Below are 26,594 nucleotides of genomic sequence, written 5' to 3'. Positions count from 1 at the left end.
TGTTCTTAACTTGAATGCTTGTCTATGAAAGAACCCAAGGTTATCTTTACGAAGACAAGCATTTAAGGTTGCAGACTGTTATGTTGTTATCTCATACATAGCAAGAAACATCTAAAGTAGGAGTAGCAAACTGGTGGCCCAGGGGCTGGATACTGCTCATTAAGAAGCCTAAACAGAAGCCTTGATGATTTCTTTTCTAAATATCTAAAAACAATTTTTAATGTCTTGCAGGAACAAAAACAGAAAAATTTAAATGTCTAACTGTTTATGCAAGTCATAAAGGCCTGGTAATAAAAGGATCTTTGTTAAAGCCTTTTTTTTAATTATAGCAGTTTTGGTTTATCAAGTAATATTGAATATGCCCTGCATCTGATATACATGTATTTGACTGGCTTTTTGCTGCATTTGAGTTTGAGACCCCCAATCTAAACACACTCAAACTGTTGATTAAAAACACTTCACACCTTTTCACTTATTCCAGCACATAAAATTTTATGAACACAAACATTTTCACCATTTTAAGGTCAGATGAGAGGTTTTTTTTAGCAACAAAACATTCATGACATCATACCTATCTGTTGCAACAAACATAAGAGATCTCCATGTCATTCTTTTTGATGATGTTAGGTCATCAAAAATGAAATGGAAAATTGTCACCTTATAATGATAATTGTTGAAGATAAAGAAAAATTGCAAGATCACATGCATAAAGCAGCCTTTTTTTTAAAGCCTGTGATAAGTGAAAAATGTTTTATCGTGGAAACACACAAGTTAATTTGGTGAAAAATGCCTGTGCAAAACTAGATGATGTGTAAAATTTCCACTGTTGCATGTGATCATTGGTTATTTTTATAATGAAATGACAATTAGTGAAGAAATAGTAATAATAATTTTTAAAATCTTGAATGCTATAAAGATTTTCTGACATGATTATATTTTGATAGTTTTGATGAGAAATCAAGAATAGTATTTTATATCAGAATGTAAAATGAGAAATTCGGGGTCTTTAAACATTGATTATATTGTGTGAAAAAACTTATACATAAAGAATTAGTAAGTTAAATGTATAACTGCTTTACATATCCTGTTCTTTGTATGGAAAAATGTTATAAAATTCAATAATTATATATGAAATATTTGATTTGTTTAATATATTTTTACCTTATTTAAGCTTTAGTATTTTCTACAAAACTTTTATATTCTGGGATTTTACTGAAAACTTTGAATTTGTACAAAATTATATTAAAATTTTGTTACACGGGGCAGGTGAAGAATAAGTTTCCTTAGGAGAATATTGCTGGAAAACAGCACATCATTTCTCTCATTACGAGCATTTGATAACTGAGTGAACTACAACAGAACAATTTTAGGGGTGTTCTGGAAGGTGGAAGATAAGGTATCCTGGGAATTGAGAGTTTTGTTTTCAGCACTGTTGTTTTATTTTCATAAGCTTGATAAATTTTTAGGTTCTGTTAAAACTGAAAACACATACTACTATTTCTGCAGCTGATATTCTTCAGTACCATCACTGATTTCAGTAAATTTTATTATTATTTTACTACTAGGTCATATTATACTTGAAAAATGCCTGTGCAAAACTGAGTCAGACCTTCAAGTTAATATAAATTGTGGGAGTACAGTTGATTTAAATATTGGGATAAGATTTATCTTAAGCAAATGTTTAAGTTAAATTATTATCAGGTAGACCTCAGAATAGGCTTTAAAGTTAAAAATGGTGTTTGCCATAACAGAAAGGGTAGAATTTGTTCTTTTTGTATGTTATATAAAGAAATAGTATATACTGAATATCCAAAGCATTTTGCAAGGTCCATTCAAATCAGTTTAAGACTTTCCATGTTTCAATCTTAAAAATTTATCAAAGTTTTGTGAATAATTTAAAAAGTGTCTTGAACAAAATTAAGATTGGTATTTTTATTACCAATATGGCAAAATTGATGACAATCTAGCCTTTGAACAGCTGTATTCAGTTGTGTGAAGGACAAATTGAATCAGACTTCCATTGTTTTTATTTATATGTCCATGTTTTATCTGTATTAAATCACAGTTATCCAGGAGCTGGCTGAGGATAATTTTGATAGAATAGTGGTATTCTGTATTTATGTATTAATTTTAAGGTTATACATTGGCAGGCTGATGCGTTTTCAGCCTAATACAGAAGCAAATAACATATGTAAATGACTACTACATACTGTTCAACGTACTTCCTTTTGGTCTCAATGCATTTTCTGCAGTGGTGTTAGTTAGGTTAGGTACTTTAACCATTTTTCCATAGCCTGTATGTTTTTCTTTCAGGTTTTTTACCATTTAGGGGAAGAGGATAGACGTTGGACCCATTCAGACTTCAGTTTGCTCTGTTTTGTCCATTGCTTTCTATTATTTTGTCTTTGCAACATTTCTTACACAAAATACAATCTATAATCCATTTTCAGTAAAGTGTATTAAAAATATTTTTAATAACTTGTGTTGTTTGAATTAATTTTCTACAGCTGTAATTTCTTGTAATGTAAGTCCTTGATGGGATAAGTAGTACACTTTCTGGCAATGTTCTCTATGGAAACTTATTCCTTGCTCATCCTGTATATTCTGTAAGAAGACAATGATAATCTGTTTTGGTACAATCTTAGATTGTACTATTTGTTACAGTACAATTTTAAACATACAATTGAATTAATTTTAATTATCATAACTTTATATCATGTAATGTTTATTTTCCCTGTACAGTATTAATTCTTACTCTAATCAATAGTTTTTAATAGATAGTACAGAAATACATAGTAAGTATTCATTTAAATCTCTAAATTATAGAGTTATTTATTCTGTTTTATTTAATTTGTCTTAATAATATATGTAATTTTGACCATACTCCATACAAACATGATAGATATGTTATAATTTAATCAGACATTAATCTTGTAATCATTATTTTTAATTCATGTGTCACCATATTATAAATAAACAGTTCTTGAATGACATAAAAGTTTAGAATTAATTTCTAGCTTTTTTTTTCATTTTTCTGCTCAGATGAGTCTGAGCAGAAAATTAAAATAAATTCATAATTGAAAAATATGAATATTTTTCTATTATGAATTTATTTTAATTGTCTATGAGTATGCAAGGTTCATAATATAGTCTTTATACACCCATCTCACTAACAAATGGGGATAGCTAATTATGAACAATAGTAAAATGACTATGCATTACTGGTTTGTAGCACCCAAGCAATAAATTTTGGAAGTTAGCATTCAAATCTCGAAAACAGTGCACAATATGGGGAAAAATCAAAACATGACAATTTTAGTATGAAAGAACATTCTGCATATATAAATACAATAGAGCATCAATTATCTGAAACAATTCGGGACTGGGGTTGTTTAGATAACTGATCATGTATGAAAAAATATATCAATCTATCCCATGTTGAAATTTTTTTCCGTTGGGTGTCGCTTTGCATTGAATTTTCGTCAATGTTAAGCATATTAAAAAAATTTTTTTAAATAATAATTGTAGCTATTGTTAAAAATTATTTCTTTATTTTGCACAAACAAAAAAAATTATATTTCAGAAGTTAATCTAGTATCAAAAAAATTCCGATTCAGCACGACACACAGTCCTCAGAAAAGCACCACACAAAACAAGCAAAGCTCGCCAATCACAATGGAAAAAAAAGCCTTGTTCAAATACTGGTGCATCTTTAAGTCCCTCTCATGGTCGTGCAAGTGCTGCCAGCTAAAACACACACCAACAAAAATAATATTGGAGTAGCCCAAGACATAGCCAAATATTGCAGTGCCAGAGCACTAGCGGAAATTTGAATTTACCGACTGGAACGCTTTTGGTTAACCGAGTTTCAGTTGATCGGTATTCAGATAATAGATGCTCTACTGTAGTGTGAATAGAAATCATGAGATGCTAATGTAAACATTGAGCACAAACAGTAAAATGTATATTTCTTGTGTATTCATTCATGTGTTCTCATATGTTTATTTATAACATATGTAATTCTCATGTTCCTATGTCTTCTTCTACATTTGTTACTGTGTGTTGATGTAGTGCATCACTCACATATCAGCATATAAAGACTTTACTAAGCACCCTGTATACTATTAGCATTGTAACAGAAATCCAGAAATATTTGTACATGATATTTATTGTAGAGGCTGTTTGGTATTTGGTAAATTGCTTCAAATGCTAATATATGTTTACATTTAAATTGATTCATTTGATATGGGTAATATTAATGTACACTGATATCTTATCATTGCATACAGTTAATTCTGTACATTAACACGATTGCATGAAAAAAGTGAATATGATACAAGGCAGTTTTCCAAGCAGATAATCAATGATATGCATGGTAAAAAACAAAGATGTTTTATTTTGATGTGTTATAAAAAGGAGAGTCCAAGTTTGAGTTCCAAAATATGACCATATCATGTAAACCTGGAAAATGCCATGTGTTGATCAAAATGTGTCCACGAGAGAATTGAGCAAACAAATGGCAAACTTGTGCAACGAAAATGATTTTTGTCATTTGTGTTAATGGATATACTTTGCAGTTCCAGTAAAGATGCATGTTACATTTCTAGCTCCGTATAAATAAATATCAAAAATTTTAGCATTGTAAATTGAATAAATCTTTACAGTTTCTTAACAGTTTAAATTAAATTAATGTTATATCTTAATATAAAATGTCAGAGTAGAAGATTTATACTGATAAACTAGAATTTTGACTTTTTAATTTTTTTACAAAAAAAGTATAATAAAATCTAATGAATAATTGATTGTTTAAATATTTTTGATTGTCATCATCATAGATTTTTAATCTGATTTTATTTATTTAGTATCTTAAGAAGTTAAATAGGCAAAGAAAGAGTGGTTGAAGAAGTCAAATTAGCATTAAAACCATACTATAACAGAAGAGAGATAGATAAGGATGAATATAAAGATATATTACGGAAATGTGTGCCTAAGGTATGCAGAATTTCTTTTTTATTTTTTACAAGAAGTTAAATATTATGATTTTCAATAATTGAAATTTTTTTTATAATTTACATATACTATTTGTTTAGCTTAATATGATCGATTGAAAAATCATGCCTTTTGAGAATGGCCAGATGGCCGAGTTTCTAAGGTAGCAGCGATTAAGGTGTAGCTCTGGGTCTACCAGGGAACCTATTTTACAACCTTAATCTTCAATAATAAAAGTTCTCAATAGAGAACTTTTATTATTTCAGATATCTAGTGTAATTACATTCCATGCTTTGTTATCAAATATGATTATACTATACAATATAATGGCAATACATAGATCATTCATCAGCCCATTTACAAAAGATCAGTGGGCAAAAAATCTGAGTGTGTAGTGATAACTGAAATCTGCTTATATTGTAAATAGCAAGTTAATTATTAGCTCATCTGTAATTGGAAGAACAACATTTGGATTGAGACCAGATCTTTAAATTATTGATAATTGTCATTTTCTAATTTATATATTTAACAAATGCTTCAACACCTTATTTGCCGAGAAAAGGATTACTTCTTCATGAACATTTTCAACCTGTTCTACAGGTTATTTTCAAGTAAACTTAATTATTAACTTGTATTTTGCACTGGAAAATAACTTGTGGAACAGGTCGAAAACATACGTGAAGGATTAGTTTTTCTCAGCGGATAAGATGATGGAGTATTTGTTACTTTCCTGCTGTGGGTGTTTTCCACTATTATCTATTTAAATAAATGATTTTTAAAATTGCTAGTGTTGCTGGGTCATATGTTTTTCCCATAAGCTTTGCTTTTTTGGTTTATTTTACTGTTTACATCTTTAATTTACTCATAAATAGGTTTCTTCCCTTCCTTTTTATAATGAATATCATATTTTAAATGTCATAGTTAAAAGTTAGTTGCAAACATAACCATTAGATGAAACTAACTATTCAAAAACTGTTGTCAACAATTTTTTTAAAAGTTACCTACCATGAGAAGGGAGGAAGAAAGAAAAAGCCATATAATTTATTTTTTGTTTGTTTTCAATGTCTATTATGTTGAGGAAGTTGCAATGTAGTTTATTATATGATCAAATGTGAAGTTGTATAAGTTAGAAATGTTGAACTTTATACAAATTTAATTTACAGTACATTGTGTGTTATTATTGCCGGTATTAAATATAAAAACACTTGTGCACATTATTTTTTCTTAATGGTTCTTATAATATACAATTATGTTAATTATAAGTAAGTGATTGTTTCACAAGGTTTAAATCTTTAGTGGTTTGTATCTCTGCCTATTATCACTACAAAATTATAAGAATTTGTTTTAATATAATTGTATGGATATTTCATTTCTAATGTTATTTCATATAGTCTTCCAAAATAACTACTACCATCTTGAATTACTATCTGAGAAGTATGTGGTGTACAGTACATCTATTGATAGAGTAACTATCCATATTTCATCTCTAATCTGCATTGAAAACATGTTATTGTTACTATCTCTAGGAAGCAATGTAAACAAAACTGGCAACACCACAATAGAAAAGGCATTTTGTGTTCTGTAGTTCATAAAGTTGGAATCTCTCATCATTATGCAACACCAGTAATATGCAGGATCTGTACAATTGTGGCTGCCATGAGAGGCATGACAATGAATATGCTAAAGCAAGCATAGGGAGAATGAGTATCGGTTGGATGTGTGCCATGATACAAGGTGTACATATTAAGAAGTTGTAATGAGCAAATGTATAACTTGGACAGTTTTCCAGTGTTTCAATGTATATTACAATGTTCTCAGATAATAATTAATATAATTACAATAATTTAAAATGGTAGTATTCTCTTGGAAGACCCTTATATATAGTTAACAATGAAATTTCTTCCAAAAATACAACTTGGAACATCATCTTATTTTTGTTATTGAATTTGCAGGTATGTCATAATCGTTCAGGATCCATTATTCCAAAGAAGATAAAAGCTTTAGTAGAAGCTTACATTGAAAAATTATCTCACGATCGCAAAAAAGGCAAAACAAAGCATTTTTCTAACACATGATTTACCTTGCATCAGAATACTAATCTGATTTTATCAGAACTGTGATTCAGTTACTGCCATAAACTTTCCGAAAATTACAGAAGTTGTGGCAAGTGAATCTATAACATCGCAGATGAACCGACACTGTTTCGAAATCAAGAAATGATGAATGCACAAAAAAAATATGTAAAAGAAAAAGTTTATTAGAATTTCATTTATTCGTATTTGTACAGAACAAGGATATTATATTAAATTGAAACAAAACCAGAACAAGAAGTAATTTAAAAAAAATACACAAAAAAAAAGAACAAGTCTGCTTGGATTTAATGCTGTGTTGTGACATGTTATGGCCACAGAATAATTCTTAAAACTCTAGAAATTATCATTGTAGCAGCTTTTTCTCCAAATGTTTTTATTGTTTGACTTTAAGTTTTTGCATGTGGATTATATTGTATGTGTTTCATCCACCTGTCTGAAATAGTGGTTAATATGTGAGGGAAGAAATTTAAAAAAAAAAATAATAATATTTTTGTGCAGTTTAGAATTGTATAAATTACCAAAAAAATAAAATAAAATTTTAAAGTTTATTTCTATAAGTTGGAGAGAGACTTATAATATTATACTATAATAATAATGAAGTTTGTTCACAGATACATTATTAACAATAATCAGACAGGTTACATTACCAAATAGGATGAACATAATGAATATATATAGATATATATATATATAATTTTTTTCTAAATGTTTCAAATATAGATGTCTTTAGATGTCACTGGTTTTGAGAAGAATCTTTTAAAAATAACTGTCACTCATTTTTTATTTTTATTATTAATTTCTTCACCCTTTAAGGATTTAATTCACCCCTACGTGATCTGTTAAGACATCATACTTTCAAGTTAAGTCCTTTTGAAAAAATGTAAAAGAATTTTCTCCAAAAAAATAACAAAATTCTGTACATAAAAATTCTGTTTTAAAACATAAATCAGTATCTGGATATAAAATCATCACAAATTCTTATTTTGTAAAAAAAATAAATAAATAAAAATAAAAAATAAAATTATAACAAAGTACTTTATTTCTTATTTATGAAATTTTCAAGTCATGTTTTATTATATTTGATCTTGAAACAGATTTTAAAAGATTTAATTAAAATTCACTAACATAAACATTCTTAATTTATGTTTTATTTAAATTCGAATCTAAGAATCGCTTTGGTGAAAGTTGTTTTTTAATTTTAATGTTTTTGTAAATATTATGTATCCATTGTAGTGTAAATCATAATTCAAATATAAATTTACAATATAAATAAACATATACTTTTATTAAATAGTTTTCTTATTGTTATTTAAATTATGCTGTTGTCAATGATATCTCATCTACAGAGTGGTCATTAAGTTTCTGTGTGTGAAATTGTGTCATGGCTTCTAGTTAGGATGGTGCAATGGTAAACGTAATGAGTTGAGTAAGCGTCCAATAAAAGTCACGGATTGATGACTTCCAAGTGTCAACATGGAAATGATCCAGAAGAAAATGCTGAAAAAATCAAAATTTCTAGAGAGTAAAGGGTATGTAGAGATAACTTTTTAACATGCCTGGAAACTTTATGGCCTTTCTGTATAAATCAATATAATTATGTCTCCTAAGCAAAAAACAGAGGTCTCAAAATTATTAATCCAAAAAGAAAAGCCCCAAACTTGTATGCTTTTTTCATAGCTTGTGCCCTTTTTTGTTTTTTATAAAAGGGCTGGTATTAAATACTGTACAATATATGTACTCTGTATTTTAATGTTCTGTCATTCAGGTTAATGAATATGAAAGTAATTGCTACCTGTATTAAAGTTTAAATTGCTGTATATTACAGGATACAGTACTATATGAATTATTTATTTACTAGCGACGTGTGCCAGGCGTTACTCGTATTTTTGAAGGGGTGTGGAATTAAGAGTGTGAGATAAAAACAATGGTCCTAGTAACTAAAATGTGCATTTATTGACCTGAATCCAACCAAAATCCGACAACCTATTATATCTTGATAAACAGTACAGGGTGGGAAAGAAAGTCACTTAACATCCCTGCTGCAGAATATAGAATGTACTGTACAGTACATTGAGCACATTATATTACGTGCCTAACTCTAACAGTTCGGGATGCAGGACGACTTCGTCAGTGAATAGACTATTATCATTTACTTACACTCACGTGTAGTGTAGGTAAACTCATTGTCTGGGATTTCGTAGAAATCCTGTCGACTTTTTTTTTCTTTTGTTGCTTCGCTCTGCCTGTAAGGCCAAGTTATTTCATTTCTTAAGTTACTCCTACACCACAAGTCCTGACTGGTTTAGAACTGACATGCACGTTTACATTATTCTTCGCATGGTAAAATGACATTGCGCATGCGTCAGGGACTTGTGTTCGAACAAACCTGGGCCGCGTTCGCAGAACACTTAGAGCCGCCGCAAACTACAGGAAGCAAGAGCTAGCGTACTCTTGGTCGCGCTCCTAAGCCCAGCCTTTTTTCCCATGATGCTATGGGCCATTTTTGCTAGGTAAGCTACTCGAGCACGAAGCAGCCGCGAACTACACAACGTTTGCTCGCGAAACTAGTCCACATGACGTGGAATCCAGATGTGGATTGGCTATAGAACAAAGATTTTATTATAACCTATACTTGTCAGTTTTCGTTCCGTCAGTTATTATAACAAAACCTATCTGTCAGTTTTCGTTCCAAACTTTGAAACAGAATGGGAAAAATATGCCTATTAGTTAAGCCTAACTAGGCTTAAGCATATTTATAAATAACTATTTTAATATACAACGTTTATACCATTTTCTTTTCAATACTGAATGTATTAATCATGTAATTTACGTACATCGATAAAATTCTATTATTTCTTTTTCGACGTGTGGCATGTTTATGTAGTCATCCATTTTCCGCTGCTCTCTCTTGCTAGCGTAATGCTCTCGTTGTTGAATTCTGTGAACAGCGAGAGTACTCTCGTATCGCTGCTCTAGCAAAGGAAAAACCACGTGAGCAAGAAGAGAGGGGCGGAGCCTTTGACGTCATCGGTTGTGCTAGGGCACGTTTGCTAGCATTTTGCTCTCGTAAAATACTAGTTTGCGGCGGCTCTTAGAAACGAGTTCAACACATTACAGCAGTGTTTTTCAACCGTGGTGCCTTGGCACGGCGCCACGATTGGGGTGTGGCAAAGTTTAACACCTTTAGGCATTTTCTTGGAAATTTACTTAAGTTTAGTTCAAGATAACTCATTGTCAGTATTTCGACAAAATTCAATGGACTTAAATTTTGATTTGAACACGTAGAAACGCTATTTATGCATTAAAATGCTACTTAAAACTGTCAATTTTTAAAACTTTTCTTCCCGGGGGAGTCCCCTCCCCGGACCCCACCCCAGCATTGCGCATAATATTCGTTTTCGCAAAAGATTCATCTGCCCCCATTAAAGCCCCTCTTTTTCAGATTCTAGATCCATCGCCGGTCAAGGGTGCCGCGATTTTTTATTTTTCAATCAGGGGTGCCACTCAATGAAAAAGGTTCAAAAATACAGGATAACTAGACTTAGCAAGAATTTTGCGTAACTGAACATGACCCTGACCTGCCGTCCGGGTCAGCGAGTTTGAAAAGGTAGCAACACTACTCACGTGCAATGTTTTTGTTAATGTCCCGTATACTATCATCAAGCAATCTAATTTAATCTACAAATCTAAATTCAATAATTTACATTTGTTCTATCAGTTATTTTAAACTACTAAACTGCGAGGTAATGTTAGAATTTCCTCATTTATACGGTGACGTCATGCTGTTAAAAATCAAGCAACGAGTTGCTAACTTTCCAGGCAACAGTTGAAATTTTATGTGGCGCCATCTATTGGAAATTTTTATATTATTGATTAATATAAAATGGTAGAGCTCAACTCTGAGGATAGAAATGAGTTTTATAATTTAAAAAGACAGTAAATGCTAATAACGAATAAAATCTTAAGTCTGACCCACTCGAGATGCCCCCCTATCGTTTCACCCCTTCGACCTATAACCACCAAAACTTAATATCAATGCCCCCTAATATAGAAGCTTTCCTTCAAACTTTCAGAAATTTTTACAAAAGGCACTGGAGTTGTTTTGCTTTAAATTGGGTGAATAAATTCGTGCCCTTCCATGCATACCCTAACATCCATACACACAGAAAAAACCCAAAATATTTTTGCGTTTCTCGAAGTTTCACGGTCTGGAGTTCAAAAATTAAAAACCGGGGGGTCATTTTTCTGACCGATTCCCTCAATTTTCCTCTGTTATATTAATATATAACAGCCGAAGTAAAGAGAGCAAGCAAACAACTCTGAATGAATTGCTGTTAATTAATAAATATACAAATTATTTAATTGCTCTTTAAATGTCAGAGTTAATGAAACCAGGATTTCCACTAGTTGTAGTTTTATTTTCTTCACCCCCAATTAATGTTATCAGCACATGTAAGTTCCCAACGCAATTATAATAATCTGATACTGTCGTGTTTATATTATATTCATTTTATCCATTATGTAAATTACCTTTGAGATGTCTCTCACCATCTACTCATCCCATTGTGGGCCAGATTCTTTACGAAAATCTTTGAGCTGGCTGGAACACTCTTCCCCTGAGTAAGTGATCTTAATTTTCACGTAAAAACTTTCGGAAAGTGATGAAATTTAATACCTTTCAGACGATATACATAACATAGTGAACTACGTAAATAGTATTGACAATGAATTGAAATTTGAAGTTATATATAGGTTTAATTATGATTGTCAGGAACCACAGGAAGGGAATTACGTGAAAGAATCAAGGAACATGTTAAGAGCAATAAAATATGACTACAAAAATTCGGGTGTTTCTAGACATTGTCAGATTGATCTTAATATATTAAGGATAGTCCAACCAGAGAGGAATACGATGAAGAGAAAGTTATATGAACACGTAGAAGTAGTAAGAAACAAAAGCACAGGAATATGTCACATAGAATAATCTCGTGAAGGGTCGCTCTTAGATGTATGGTTCGTTCGACTTTTTTGTTCCTATGAGTATGCTTTGTTAAAGTCCCAAACGTATCATTCAGAAGAGCTTGAATTGAGCCATTTATTGTATCTTTACTAGAGCAGGGTTATCCAACCTTTTTTCCTAATGAACCAAATTAGAAATTTACGTATATTCAGCAGGGTACTTTATATAAATATATGCCTTTAAAAAGTTCAAATTGTGAATATCAAATTTTAATAACAAATATATATAATTACATAAAATACTGTATTATTGACAGTAAACAAATTATACTCACACAAAATAAAAATAAATTCAATGCAATTTTTGACATTGCCTTCCTTTCATAATATCGTCAATATCTGCATTTATGGTAATAGTCATAATTCTAGGAATGTTAGTTAAATCGGAATCACTCAACTTGTTCCTTTCAGCGGTTTTGATGTTTTACATGCACGGAAAGAATTGGTCACAACGTATGTTATGCATGTGGAGTAGTACAGTTTTCTAGCACCAATTACGTCATTACGACATCAAAGTGTATCCAGTGAAACGAAAATAATTGTTACTACATTCTTTACCAAAATAAATGAAAATGCATCTAAAAATTTTAGAGGGAGAGTGGGCCGCGGGTTGGACATTCCTGTACTAGAGTATCAAAAAAGTGTGCTTCGTTTAGCTTGTTTGAAAGAAAGCCTGCTGAGGAGGGAGATGTTATAATTTCCGAAATGCATCTGGGCAAAATAAACTTGTGATTAGCTAGTATTTTGGAATCTGTGGATGTGATAATTCCTAAAGAATAACGGTGTTTGAACCGATTATATATTGATATAAAGTCTTGTTCGTTACGGTTTTTGGTTAATGTTTAGCTAGGTAGCCCCAATGGCGCCACTTCCGGAATCTTGACATCATGTTTCTTTTGAATTTCGATGTAGGTGCCATTTTCAATAATTCTAACATCGTTTAGTTTTTAATTATTTTATTAATCGGATTAGTGTTATTTCATTTCCATGTTTCATAAATTTATTTCTCGTAGTTTTTATAAAATTTTTGTCGTCGTTAAAAATTAATATCATCAGCTGTTTTGTTGTAATGTCGGAATAATCTGAAGGGCAACAGTTTTATGGCACAAGTGGGACCCACGTTTTTCTTATTTACAATAGATGCAAGATGAGTTAGTTTGCCGTTCGTTGGAACCTGTAAAGTTCAATTTGGGGGAAATTTCATGGGGGAATATTTTTTCCTTCGTATCACATCTAATTTGCATACAGTGTACTGTACTGTACGTTAAGCGCAACCAGCTCAATTCTGATTATGATTATCCAACGATTATTGGATAGTCAGAATTGAAAGAAACTTTCATTGGATGATTCGAATCGGAAAAATTTAGTAGTACCATTCGAATTAACCAATGAGTGTTTCTTTCAATTCTGATGATCGAATAAACGTTAAGTGGTTCGAATTTATTTAACGTTTATTGGATAATTCGAAAAAAAAAAAAAAAAAACCTTTCTTCTGAATATCAGTTTATCGTATTCAAAGTCGTCATTAAATAATGATTAAAAATCGATAAAATTATTTTCATAAATATAACAACAATAATAATAATAATAGAAAAAAATCTTTAAAAATCAATTTATAATTTAGAATAAAGTATTAACGAATTTTATTTTATAAAAATCGGCTATTTTTTTTTTAATATCAAAATAATAGTGAAAGTTTCAATAAAATTTCAACCTTCGCACAAGAGATGGCGCTAGAAGTGCGGTGGTCCTAACGCGTTTTCAGAACAAATATAAATTTTAAACCATTCTACGCGGCGCGTCAAAAGATTAGACATTTTATAAACCTTCTGAGCGGATTGGAAAAAAAAAGTCGACGAGGATGGGATTCGAACCCACGCGGGCAGAGCCCAATGGATTAGCAGTCCATCGCCTTAACCACTCGGCCACCTCGTCAGCCGGTGGCATCTTCTCTATAGACTCTTTTAGAAATGCCCCCACCCGTCGGTTTTAATGACATTATCATTTTTCTCATGCGATTCTTTTATCTCTACGTCACACAAACGTCGAAAGTTAACTGTTAACATCCCCCATACAAATCTCTTATGAGTTAAAACGAACGGTTAGGGGTCGAGGGCCAGTGGCGCAACGGATAACGCGTCTGACTACGGATCAGAAGATTCCAGGTTCGAATCCTGGCTGGCTCGGTTTCATTTTTTCTTCCCTCTTTTATTTCTCTGTTTTAAATTACACCGAAATTAGTTTATAAAAGAACTTTTTTTCAAAATTATTAATTAAACAAACACGTAATTATTTATTTTAATTTTCTGTCGAAATTATTTTGAACTAACAAAAACTTTCGATTTCTTTTATATTTCAAATTATTATTTTTAATAATTATTAATACAATTTTATTTTTATAGTTTTAAAAACTAATCTGATGAGAATGGAAAAGACGCGACCCTACCGTGAAGTGGCGCCATCTATGCACGTCAAACTGAAACATTGCCGTTTTCTTGTGGCTCCATCTGTCGGATCTGCGGCGAACTATTTAATGGAAGTAATGATTGATCACTATTCAGATCTGACACACATTTCGTACTGTACATCTTCATCACTAGACGGGGCCAACGTTTCAGAAAATGGAGTATTTTTTTCTATTTAAAAAAAAAAAATATTTATAGCATTTTTATCCAGAATAATCTTTTTTTTATTCCAACAAATCCAACATTCGATATTTTATCTACTGAACATGATTAATGTTCTCATTAAGATGGCAGCGGAAGTCGAGTCTTAAAGAAAGAATTATACGAATTAATTACTTTCTTCACTGGAAGATTGACTCCTCAAAGATGTAGAAACCATTTCTTTTCCCCTCTCATTTGTATTTTTCCGAATTTTATAAAAAAAAAAAAAATAAAATAAAATAAAATAAAAGAATTAAATTCATGTTTGCGGCTATTATCGAAAATGCGGTCGCGAATTTTATCCTTTTTTTTCTTTTATTATTTTTTATTTTTTTAAGCTAAGAAAACGAAAGATTGATTGAAAAGAACGTGCAGGAAAAACGAGAAAATAATTACTTCTGTGTCATAGAAAATATGATTGATACGACATAAAATAGCGGAAGAGGAAAGCCATGCATACAGAGGAACACATTCTCAATGAACTTGGACGTTTAAACTCGTGAAGCCGGTCTACCCCCACGTCAAAGTAATTGAGTCGAACAGACGTTCGATTTTTTGATGTTCTACAAACATTTAATGACTTTTCTTTTACTTCCAATCTTTCTTTTTAACTTTTGGTCACGTGAACTGGATTGGGGTTTTTCGGGGGAGGAAATTGTGCGCGTGCATTCAAGTAATTAGTATGTACAAAGCTTAGAAATGGTCCTGGAATCGCTACGTAGCCACGTAAACCAGATGTAAATCTTGATGTCTAGATAGTGGTTCCCATCGTGGCACAAGTCTGGACTGCTACTTTGATCCACTCGAATTTCCCTCTCCCTCTAAGTCAGTGGTTTTTAACCTTTTTATACTAACGGCCCACCAAATATTTCATAATTTTTTTGTGACCCCCATTTTTTTAATAATAATTTATATTTGTTAAATTATCTATAATAAATTGATTTTTTATTATTGCTTTATTTTTATATAATAAATGTAAATCATATCTTTATTATTTCATTATCTATTTAAATAACATTCAAATTTCACAATTAAACATGAAAACTCATTAATTTTTAACAGAAAATAAAATAAGAAACATGTCGATAAATCGATCCAAAGTCGATGCTAAAACTAAACTAAAACTAAAACACCCACAACTTGTGGTAAAGTTTTTGTATATCTTTTGCAAAAATATTTAAATTTTCAAAGCCTACTACTAAGCCTACTATTTTTCCTAATTATTTTTAAAATTCCAAGCATTAATAGTTTCTTAGAATTACTTTAGAATAAAAGAAGTAAATACAGCGGTGTAAGTAGCATATTTTCATTTATTTCTTCTATACTAACAAAGTTGTATGTAGGAAGAAATAAAAAAAGATAAAGTTTTCCTATTTAGTTTATTTATTTATCTTTTCTTATTTCACTTTTCAATACGATATTCGGTTATACATCAATTTTCTTTTTATTATACTCTGAAGGAAATTTTGCATAATTTGGCGGCTTAGAAAACTTCTTAGGGATCCCCAGGGTGCCGTGGCCCACCTGTTAAGATCACTCCTCTAAGCTATTTCCTGAAATGTTGGTATAGCTTAATTATCTGTTAAGGTAAGTATCCTTATTAAGAAATCTTAATGGGACCCCTACCTTGATATACAAAGCTGGTACTTCAAGCTATGCACTTAGGCTTCCTCGCCCACTTAACTACATATTATACTATACATGATTATTTTATGGTGTAGTGTAGACGAAGCGTGTCAAATTTCGCTTGAAAATTTAATATTTAAGCTGAATTCTTTTTATTCTTGAAGTCGACAGAAGATTTCTGAGTTGCAACTCTTCAATACACTTCAGGAAAATACTTTTCGCTTGTTTTCAACAAAGGTTTATTCTATATTTCACCTCAAAATGATCCAAATAAAGTATTATATGCGAGATTAACTTCTATGTTCGTTGTTACAACCAACGAGGAGTAAACAACAACAAACATTTCAGCATTACAATGCCAAGGGATGGTTCACAATTTGAATTTTTACACGGTTATATGTGACGTAACTGTACAGTTGTATTTACTGTATATGTTAATTGGCAGATAATTTGATTTATCTTTGTCTGAAGTTTTAGAATAATTAACAAAGTTAAATAATAAACAAATTAATTACATTTATTTGCACATAATTCCAGGTTTGTTAAGTTTAATAAACACTTAACTGAATCATGAATAATTAATTAAGTTTATATTATTTTTTTCCTTTGTTTGACTATTTTAAATTCTAATTTTATTACTAATACTTTACTGGGAAATCATTAACACGTAGTGTAGTTCATTTAAGCTTTTAAGACATTTATATATAGTAACAAAGGTATTTTTCATTGAAGAACTTGAAATTAGGGGAGGTCAGGTTATGTAGAAACTTAAAAGGATTACAAGCCGAAGACTGATAAGAGAAGAATGCCATTGACAAGTTTGAGGGCTTAGACTAAAGTAAACATTTGGCCTTAGGCTAAATACTACGCTGATTGAAAGGAACACCTGCGATAATTAGTGCAACGCACTTAATTCACTTTACTCGTGTTTCTGAGAAACTTTAATTTTAAACTTTTATTATTCTATGATATGGATGATTTATACATATAGTACATAATTAATAAATTAGTAAGTGTTATAATCTTAGTGTTTAAACTAAAAGTTGAGCTAGTGTGGAAAAATGGGCTAGATGTGGGCTAAAATTAAGGAGATTCTAGTGCTTAAGTCGTTATATTTTAAGATAAATCACGAATTATGTGTCGTGTACTGTTAAACCTGTAAGTTCTGACCTGTTCTTTCCTTCTCTCACACCTCAGGTTTGCTCCTTGTTTAAAGTTAAGTGAAATGTAAGTATAGAAGTTTTAAATACTATAAAAATAAATATTTTTAAATGATAAATATATTTAATAGCTTTATATATATATATATATATATATTATTATTATTATTATTATTATTATTTAATTTATTATCTCTCCTAGTTTAAGAAAAGGAGAGAAATTATATTATTCTACGTGTGGAATATTTAGGCCATCCATCCAATGATCCACACAACTAAATATTTTAAACTAATTATTTATTTATAATTAATTAACAATCGCGTGTACATAAGTATAATTAAAGGAATATCATTTTAAATTTATATCAAATTAAAATATGGCGTTTACAGTTTGATTTATTTGCAATTGTTAAAAAAATCATCAACGAAATTCGAAAAATTTAATTTTTAATTGTTTGATTTCAGTTGATTATATTTATTTTAAATATAATTTATAAATTATATATTCCAGTTAGCATGTAGATACAAAACTTGATACAGAAGGGAGTTAGTTAACTTTTGGTAAGTTATATTTTAATATTTATTAATTAAATCGTTGAAATTAATTATAATTAAAATTTATACGTTAATAATTTTTGATTGAATCAAAAATTGTTAAAACAATTATTTAGTTGCTTGATAAATCGAATTTGAAGTTATTTATTTATTTATTTTAAATAAAAGAAGCTGAATTAAAACTAGATTTTAAGAAACAATAAAATTTTTATTTAAAAAAACTTTTCTAATAGTAAGTTAGTTAAATCCTTTGTTAAAAAGTCAACAAAGGATATTTGCCCGAAGGATCTAAAATTCCTTCAAAGTTAAACTTAATTAACATAGGCTAACAGTTGGCTTATTTGTTCTTTTGAGCGGTTGTTAAAAGTCTTCAACTTCTAATTTATTTGATAATTGAAAAAATAATTTAATTTAATTTTAAAAAAATTTAAAAAAAAAGAATTAAAGGAGGAAGGAATTTCGTTTACACTTAAAATAACAAACTAAAAAATTCAGTATTCAACTAAAAAATTCATTTCAGTAAAACAAATACACTTAAAATAACAAACTAAAAAATTCAGCAAAATTCAATGCGATCGTTGGTTATTAAATTATTTTAATTAATAAGTGAAGGTAGAGGAGGCGATTTTTATTATTATTTTTTTATTTATTTCCGAGTCGAGTATATCGTAAAATATTAAATAGTAACAGAAGAAAAGTCGGATGCATAAAATAAATGTAGCGTTGCGCCATCCATTGACTGGTAATGATTCTTTAGCGCGATCACTTTCATGGTTTCCTGGAAAATAAAAAAAAATAGGAAAAAAAAGACAATTCCCAATGACCAAATGAAATGACGGCTTAGACAAGCTTGTCTCTCCCTTCAAGTCAAATCAACTGTTAAAGTCATCGTGTCTTTCCGCCGATGAATGCACACGTGACGTCACAATGAAACAAAGCGTGGCAAAGCCGCTGCTTCGCCCCTCGCCACTCACCCGTCTTCTACTTTGACGCCTTAGCGTGACACAGCATGTTTTCCAATGGTTCTCTCGTGCAGATGAGAGAAGAGAGAAGGGAAGAAATAAAAAAAAAGCGGAAAAAAGACGGAAAAAAACCATCTGCCTAATTTGCTGCGACGTCGCTCGATGCTCATTACTTTCGACTGACAGCGAAGAGCGTTGAAGTAGATACGAAGGCTCGGTTCGGTTGCTAAGCGACCGCCGACGGTGGGCGTGTCCCGGTGGGCGGGCTCACGTCAGCCATTGGACAGCGGACGTAATCCGATTGCTCAGTGAGATGGAACGTCTGATTGCACGGACGGACGGGTGACGTCACGCCTGGAGAGCAGTTTATTGGCCGTGCAAGGTAATACGTCGGTAAGGCGGTGTGAACGGACGATTATCTTTGTCGTGGCTGTCAGTGCCGCAAGGGCAGTTACTCATGTCTGGTTGTGTGGTCCATGCTCTACCAACAACAGTATTAGAAGCTGCTTGTGACCTTCCGGCCATTTAATTGAAACTGTGGGTGCAGGTAGCCGTGAGAGGCTTCGTCTTGTAGGGTAAGCTCTTTTTTCCCCCCTTACTTATTAATACCTTAACTTAACGGTTAATGTGTCCTAATACCCGTAAACTGAATCTTAAATCGAAACTTGTTTCTTCTTTTCTTTTTTTTTTAATTTTTTTTCCTGTAAATGATTAATCGACCGCGTTAAATAATTTAGAAGAGACGTGGTTTATCACACGTCGGCATAAAGATTTTTGTCTAAGCAGACGGAACAGATGTTTGGATAGTCTATTATCGGTTTGCTTCATCAAACCTAACCCCTGTGCCGACTGCTGCTGCCATCTGCCGAAATATTCATAAGAGAAATTAGATTTTCGACTGATTTTCCTTCGATAAGGATGATGCCGATCCTCGACTCATCAACGATATTCGAATTAGTTTTGTCGATAGTTGGATAAAATTTCCGCTGCAGTTATGAAGCTAATCATAATTAACATTCTTGAATGTATTCTGCTCTTCACCAGTTCGGAATTTTCTTCCTTTATCAAGGTATAACAGATTTGTCAATATTATTATTATTATCGCGCCCACTTGCATGTGATCACCTCTTACGCAAATCCTTTCCCTTTTTTATGAATTTAATTAGGCCTATTAGATTGCTACGTAACTGTAGACGATACGTTACGCTTCCAAAAATTCAAATTTGGGTTTTTAAGTTTCTAATAAACTATTCCAGAGATAGATTATTTACAGTTAAGCGAGCTAAATGCGTTGTTATTAATAGCCCATATGATAAATTAAGTCACTTCTTTGAACTTATCTTACTCCACGGCTCTGATAAGTAGTTTTATTATAATGACAGCCAAATGATTTAGTAGTTTAGCCTTAAAAACATCAAAGAGGCAAATTCGGCTAATTAATGCATATATGCTAACGTTGTGCGCCTATAAAATGCTTAAGATTCAATGCATATACACGATATATACTTTGAATTCACTGGGGGTGACATCAATACGCTGTGCATAGTACGAATTTATCAATAGAATATACATTAATAGATGTTGATAGGCACTTTAAACGTAATTACGCCTAAGAAAATGATATAAGCAGCACTTAATTAGCATAAAGGATAAAACAGTTTAATGTGTTTATCGTTTCTAAATTGTAAACGAAACTAATAATTTGCATCATGATGATGATGATGATGATGATGATGATGATGATGATAGATAACTAATTTTTTACATAAATGCTATTTATTATTTTTAAAATGTAAGGGTTTTTTTGTTAAGTGAACCTTCTGTGTGATTCTATTAAGTTGAGCCTATTGTGCGAAATCTATTTGACTTATTATTTATTAATCCGCGCCATTTATTCCTATATATTTATCAAGAGAATATAATTTTTAGAGCTTTTATCGTTTATGTAAAGTAGACTTATATAAATTCAGTGTTTGAAATACGTTCCTTTATTTCTAATCGGTGCGCGTTATCTATTGAAAACATTGGATATGACTTATTTATTACGTTAAGCTGGTGGTGTTGGCTGCTTATCCAATCAAATTTTAAACATGAATAATTTAAAAATTATTAGTTTTGTGTGTGTTTTAGTGTTAAGATAGGACCTGTATTTAATTTCATTTTTTATCTGTTTGTTAATGAAATATATACGTCATACTTAGAGCATATTTTGGTCCTCGAATCGTCAGTGGACAGCGCTGACTTAAACAGATGTCATTATTGCAGCTGTATATAATTACAAGTAAATAGTATGAATTATTTCTGATATTTTGCCAGAGCTGTCGTCCTAATTATTATAAATTTGCCACGATATACGTTCATAACTCGCGCATTTAATAATTAGAGCTTAGTTGTCTTGCATATTTTAATAATATAAACTCATTTTTTCTGTTTTTTAGTTACTTAATGTGTGTAAATTCATTATTAATAAGTACATTTATTTAAATTACATGCTTACAATAAAAATAGATATAAATTTCTATTTTTATAATACATTAAACTATAAAATGTTCTAATTTATTCGTATAAATTAGAAAGTTAGGGGCTAAATTCTCCTGTATAATATTAATTAATTAATTGTTTAATTTATTAAATTATTTACTAAAATATTCAATTTTTAATTCATTTACAACGAAGCCTGCATTAATCTCCTCGGATGGTGTAGAGTCAGATTTTTGTGTGTAGGCTGTGTAGTAGGCCTGCTGTGTATAGGCTACAATGTGAAACGGAGATAGGATATTTCTTTCATTAACTACCAATTTGATAGTAGTCTGTCTGGAGGGTTTACCCACGGTCTGCTCCCCTTTGTGGTAGGTCTATAAACCACTTCGTTTGATGGGTTGAGGAATATGTTATAGATCATTGCATTTGCATGAGTTCGATACTAGTAAAGCATTTGCATTATGATTCATGATTGAAGAATGATTGGACACGTAAACAGTTAGGCTGCGTACTGATTACGTAATGTCCTGGCGCGGTGCAATCACATAATGGAAACCTTTTTTATTTTCTCAAAATTATACACGAAGCTGCTTATTTTTAAAGCGATTAATTTGAGAAAATAAAATTTTAAAGCGGATTTTGTATGTGTTTATAATTTATAATCGGTTGTCCTAGTCCCATTATTCACTAAATATAGACACTATACTTAATAGAATTTTATTTTAAGTCATATAAATAGGTTTATTTGTATGATATTTAACAGAAATGCAATGCCGCAAATTGTCTTAGACGAACACTATAAAACGATAATATTCCTGCTTAGACAGGTTGATTCGTACGCTCTTTGTAGCCTTCATGACTATATTCCAGTGAAGCTTAGATTACATATAATTTAAAGGCACATCAACTTACAACAATTTTATGGTATTAATATTGCATACACCACTTTAAATTTCATTTAATAAATATTTAAATTAGATAAAACGATGCCAATATTAAATCACGATTTTACAGATCTCTCTGCAATTTTTTTTCCTCCTTTTTAATAAACGAAGGCTTTTTTTTCCCTTTTATGGAGTAAACGTTTGTGCTGAATCGCGACGTTTTCCGTGTCAATAAAGGTAAGTTTTGTAAACTAAAGCAATCTTCAAACAAGGGCTTTATCTGCATCTGTAAACAAACACGTCTTTACAAATAAAGCAATTCTCCAATTCAGCAGTAAATGTGATGATTGCGTAGAAAGAATCGTTACTATTATATGCCTACTTGTAATCAATAAGATATTTTATCTGTCGAACAATTAAAACACTTTGTTCAATAGGTCCTTGAACGTGCATTCAGAAAATTGTCATTTAGGAGTAGAAAGAAATTAATGTCTCGTTGCCCTTATTGACGACAATCCACTCAATTAAATCGCTATTTTCTGTTAGATTTTTGGTAAATATTTACGAATTCGCATGATTCAAACCGCCAATTATTTCAAAATAATTTAATTTTGAACTTTGCACTTCAACAAAAAAAAGATAATCTTGACTTTTTTTATATCAAATTTTAACATTTTTATGCATTTAAAATGAATTTATACGCAATTTTTGATTAGAAAAAAAAAGACCTAAAACTTGATAGAAGTTAAGTAGTGTGTGTGTGTGTGTTCTTATCAATTATTTTTAAGTTAAATCATAGGAAATTGAAAACTTATCCCTAAGCTTAGTTTTCTTATTAATTATTTATAATATAAGAGCTGATTTACTGTAAATTATAGGTTCTAAATTCTATTTTACTTTAAATAATTATAAGAAAAATTCGTTACGATGGAACTAATACGAGTTTTGAAGTTGCATTTTATAAATTTCCGAATCAAAGTTTTATTTTTGTAATAGAATAAAATCATACGTTTAACAAAGCCTCTTGTTATGTTATGCTATTTAAAAAAAATAAATAAAATGTATTCTTGAACTAATGACGCTGTTCTAACAAGAAGATTCAAAACAACAGAATACAGAAGTCGGACACAAGATATACTTTTTATTGGTCTTTCATACATGCCTATTGAGCATTGTCTTGTTTCCTTTCAAAATGATCTTGCCTGTTTATCTAAATCCAAGAAAGATCATGGTGTTTTGAAGACGTAATGTATCACAAAATAATGGCTCTGTTGGTTACTTTATTTTTTTTTTTTTTTAATTATGTCAAGGGAGAGAAAGTCGCTTGTATAGGATCAATCTTAATAATGGGTTCATAATATTAATTGCGCTTCAACTTTTTTCTTAATTTTTATTTTTAGTTTTTATATTGTATAAAATCCTATTCTGTATCCTTATATTAACTTTAATTCTTGAGATTTTGTGTTTAGAAAGGTTCGTGTATTCAATAACATGATTTAAATTCAAGTAGTGTGCGCTTATATATTATATTTTAAGGTTAAACTGTAAATTATAGTAGTTAAATTATAAAAATTGGACGCTTATCTTAAGCTCTTCCTTGTGTTTAAGCTTTTAATCCTTAGTCTTAAACTTCCAGGAAAAAAAATTATTTTTAAATTATTACTTTAAAGTATGATATTATATTTATCTTACAATTTCTTTAAATTTATTCCATAACATACAAAATATTAAAGAAAATAAAGTAATTTCTACGACTACAATTTAATTATTTATAGGATATTAATGCTAGGGAAATTAGAAAAATTATTAATGGATGCTTCGTAAGGTTGGAAAAAGGATGCTCAAGATGAGCTTACATTCTTCTAATACGAACTGAAAGAGGGATAAAAGTCTTTGCTATAAGAATAAAGGAGAATTTTCGAAGTTTTTGGAGATTAATCAGACGAGAAAATTTGTCTAATAATAGATAAAAATCTCGCATTTATACTTTCAGCATCCACATCCAGCCAACTCTATCGATCTGAATGATTGGTTGAATCAACGAACCAATGTAGCGGATAAATACTACTTCAGAATCAATTCCATACGACGGTATGTCAATCCCTATATGTTGACATACCACATCACATAATTGATTGCTCCGTACTGAAACGAAACAACATAGAAAACGATTTACAAGAATATTTAGAGCTCTTATGCTTTCCTTGGGATCTCTCGGTTATAACTTAAATTCCATTTGGTTATGACCTGCCGCTTATAAAAATACAGATTTTTATAAAATAAAATTGTTATTTAATTGTATTTAAGTGTAAATTTTCTAAATTTATAGCAATCCGGGTACAAAATCGGGTGTTTTAAGTGCCTCTAGGCAGGTTTACTCTGCATCCTTTGGCTTGTCTACAGGTTAAATTCAAGCAATTTGTATACGTAACACTGCATAATTTACTTAATATATGCTTAAAAAATTTATATTTTGCTCCAGAATATTCTATATTTTAGGTCTATCGAGGGTTTCCGTTAAGAGAACGATAGAGAAAATGATTTATTTAAATAATGTTGGTACTGGTTAAGTTTAATTGACGTCAGCAGAATTTAATTAGCCTAGCTTTAATTAATTCTTGTTGTTGACGTAATATTACATGATATGATATTAAATAAATGAGACAATTGCATAAGCATATCGTTTTCTAGAAAAATTAATAAAATTTGGCCACTAATAAAGCGAACTTTCTTATAGATTCGAGTGGGAAAATCTTCAGGGTTTTGTGTAATATTTAAATTATTTTTTATAATTTCAATTTTTACTAAAATTTTATGTCAATAAATCGATTAATAATAATTTATTAATGACTTTATTTATCGACTAATAATTTAAAAAATTCATTGCTGAAAATTATTATTAATCGATTACTGAAACAATTTTTAATAATTGATTAATAATGATTAAACAGTTTTGTAAATCGATAACGATTTTTAGTAATAGATTTCTATAAATTATTTTTTTTTTAAATATATATATAGGCCCTATATATTTTTTAAATATATATATATATTTAAAAAAAGATAGTTAAAAAAGATATATATATAAAATAAATAGCTGATAGTCAAGAAAATTATATATATATGTTTTGAAGGTTAAAATTTTAAACTAATTTATTAAACTTAATAGAAGCAATAAGTGAGTTTACTATTAAAAACACTAATAATATAAAATACCTAGTCGCATCCATCAAGCAGCGGCTATTACTTTAAACATAAATAGCGTAGAGTTTAAGTTATCGTCAATTTGATTGGCCAATCGAATATCGAAAACGATTGGTTTCGAGTGTAAGAATGTGGGCACGCTGCATTTTTGCTTTTTATTTATTTTTATTTATTTTTATTTATTTATTTTTTTTTATCATTTTATCACACGATTGCCTAGAAGCGAGGAAACCGCAAGGAAAGAGATGAAAGGAAAACTCCTATTTCGTTTCGCCCCAATGGTCACAGAGGTATAGACATTCGCTTTTCTCCCCATCTTCTAGTTTTGGGTCAGCGAGTCTGTTTAAAACGATCCCGGGACAAATTTGTCCGTGTTCCATTGCTGTTAAACGAGGCATCGTAAACGAGGACGGTTGTTGTAGTTGAACTGACCCACGATTATTACTGTTGTTCCCGTCGTATTGTTCCTCGGGATGATAATCGTCAACAATAACCAAACCCCATACAAACGGAGTGCTTCTACAGACAGATGTGCAATAGCATCTTTTCTCTGATTGGGCCAGATCCGTTTTGATGTTTGTCATACGTTGTACCATTGGATGTGGCTTGTTTATTTTGGTTTTCCTGGTTATTGAATTTACTTCTTCTGTTGGAATAAGCGGAGGGAACTGTTATAGGCTGCAGTGGATTACGACTTTCTACCAATTCAATAGCCTTGTTCTCGGTACAGATAACTATAAAAACATTATTATATATATAATAAATCCTTAGACAATAACTTTAAACTAGAAATTATCTATATTGTAGGTTATAAAAGTAGCAAATCCTTCCCCAAATAACCCATTCGATTTATGGTTTAGAAATTTTTATACCAGAATTAAGATTTTATTAATTAAAAAAATTAATTGATAATTTAATATTCTGGTGTTTAACATTAGGTTCATTTCTATATATT

The 26,594-nt window shown here is 30.5% G+C and overlaps 1 protein-coding gene, 2 non-coding genes and 1 pseudogene across 3 annotated transcripts in view; 3 read left to right on the top strand and 1 right to left on the bottom strand.

The window, feature by feature from the left end:
- The window catches only part of LOC136974440 (PHD and RING finger domain-containing protein 1-like), a 57,509-nt gene extending 49,345 nt beyond the window's left edge, over nucleotides 1-8,164 (top strand). The window contains 3 exon segments of the mRNA XM_067269368.1: nucleotides 4,863-4,886; nucleotides 4,888-4,992; nucleotides 6,942-8,164. Of these exon segments, the coding sequence (XP_067125469.1) occupies nucleotides 4,863-4,886; nucleotides 4,888-4,992; nucleotides 6,942-7,064 (252 nt within the window). The 3' untranslated portion in view covers nucleotides 7,065-8,164.
- Nucleotides 8,165-13,954: 5,790 nt separating this feature from the next.
- On the bottom strand, nucleotides 13,955-14,036 carry TRNAS-GCU (transfer RNA serine (anticodon GCU)). Its single transcript has one exon. It is a non-coding gene; the product is annotated as a tRNA-Ser (tRNA).
- A 178-nt stretch (nucleotides 14,037-14,214) lies between these two features.
- TRNAR-ACG (transfer RNA arginine (anticodon ACG)) lies at nucleotides 14,215-14,287 on the top strand. The gene has a single exon. It is a non-coding gene; the product is annotated as a tRNA-Arg (tRNA).
- Nucleotides 14,288-20,106: 5,819 nt separating this feature from the next.
- LOC136974355 (paired box protein Pax-6-like) overlaps nucleotides 20,107-26,594 on the top strand; it is a 41,381-nt pseudogene continuing 34,893 nt past the window's right edge.

Source organism: Centruroides vittatus, unplaced genomic scaffold (genome assembly GCF_030686945.1).
Source record: "Centruroides vittatus isolate TY-2023 unplaced genomic scaffold, ASM3068694v2 contig_10, whole genome shotgun sequence".
Lineage (NCBI taxonomy): Eukaryota > Metazoa > Arthropoda > Arachnida > Scorpiones > Buthidae > Centruroides > Centruroides vittatus.
The sequence above is the reverse complement of the archived record's forward strand: the minus strand, read 5'-3'. Positions and strand labels throughout refer to the sequence as shown.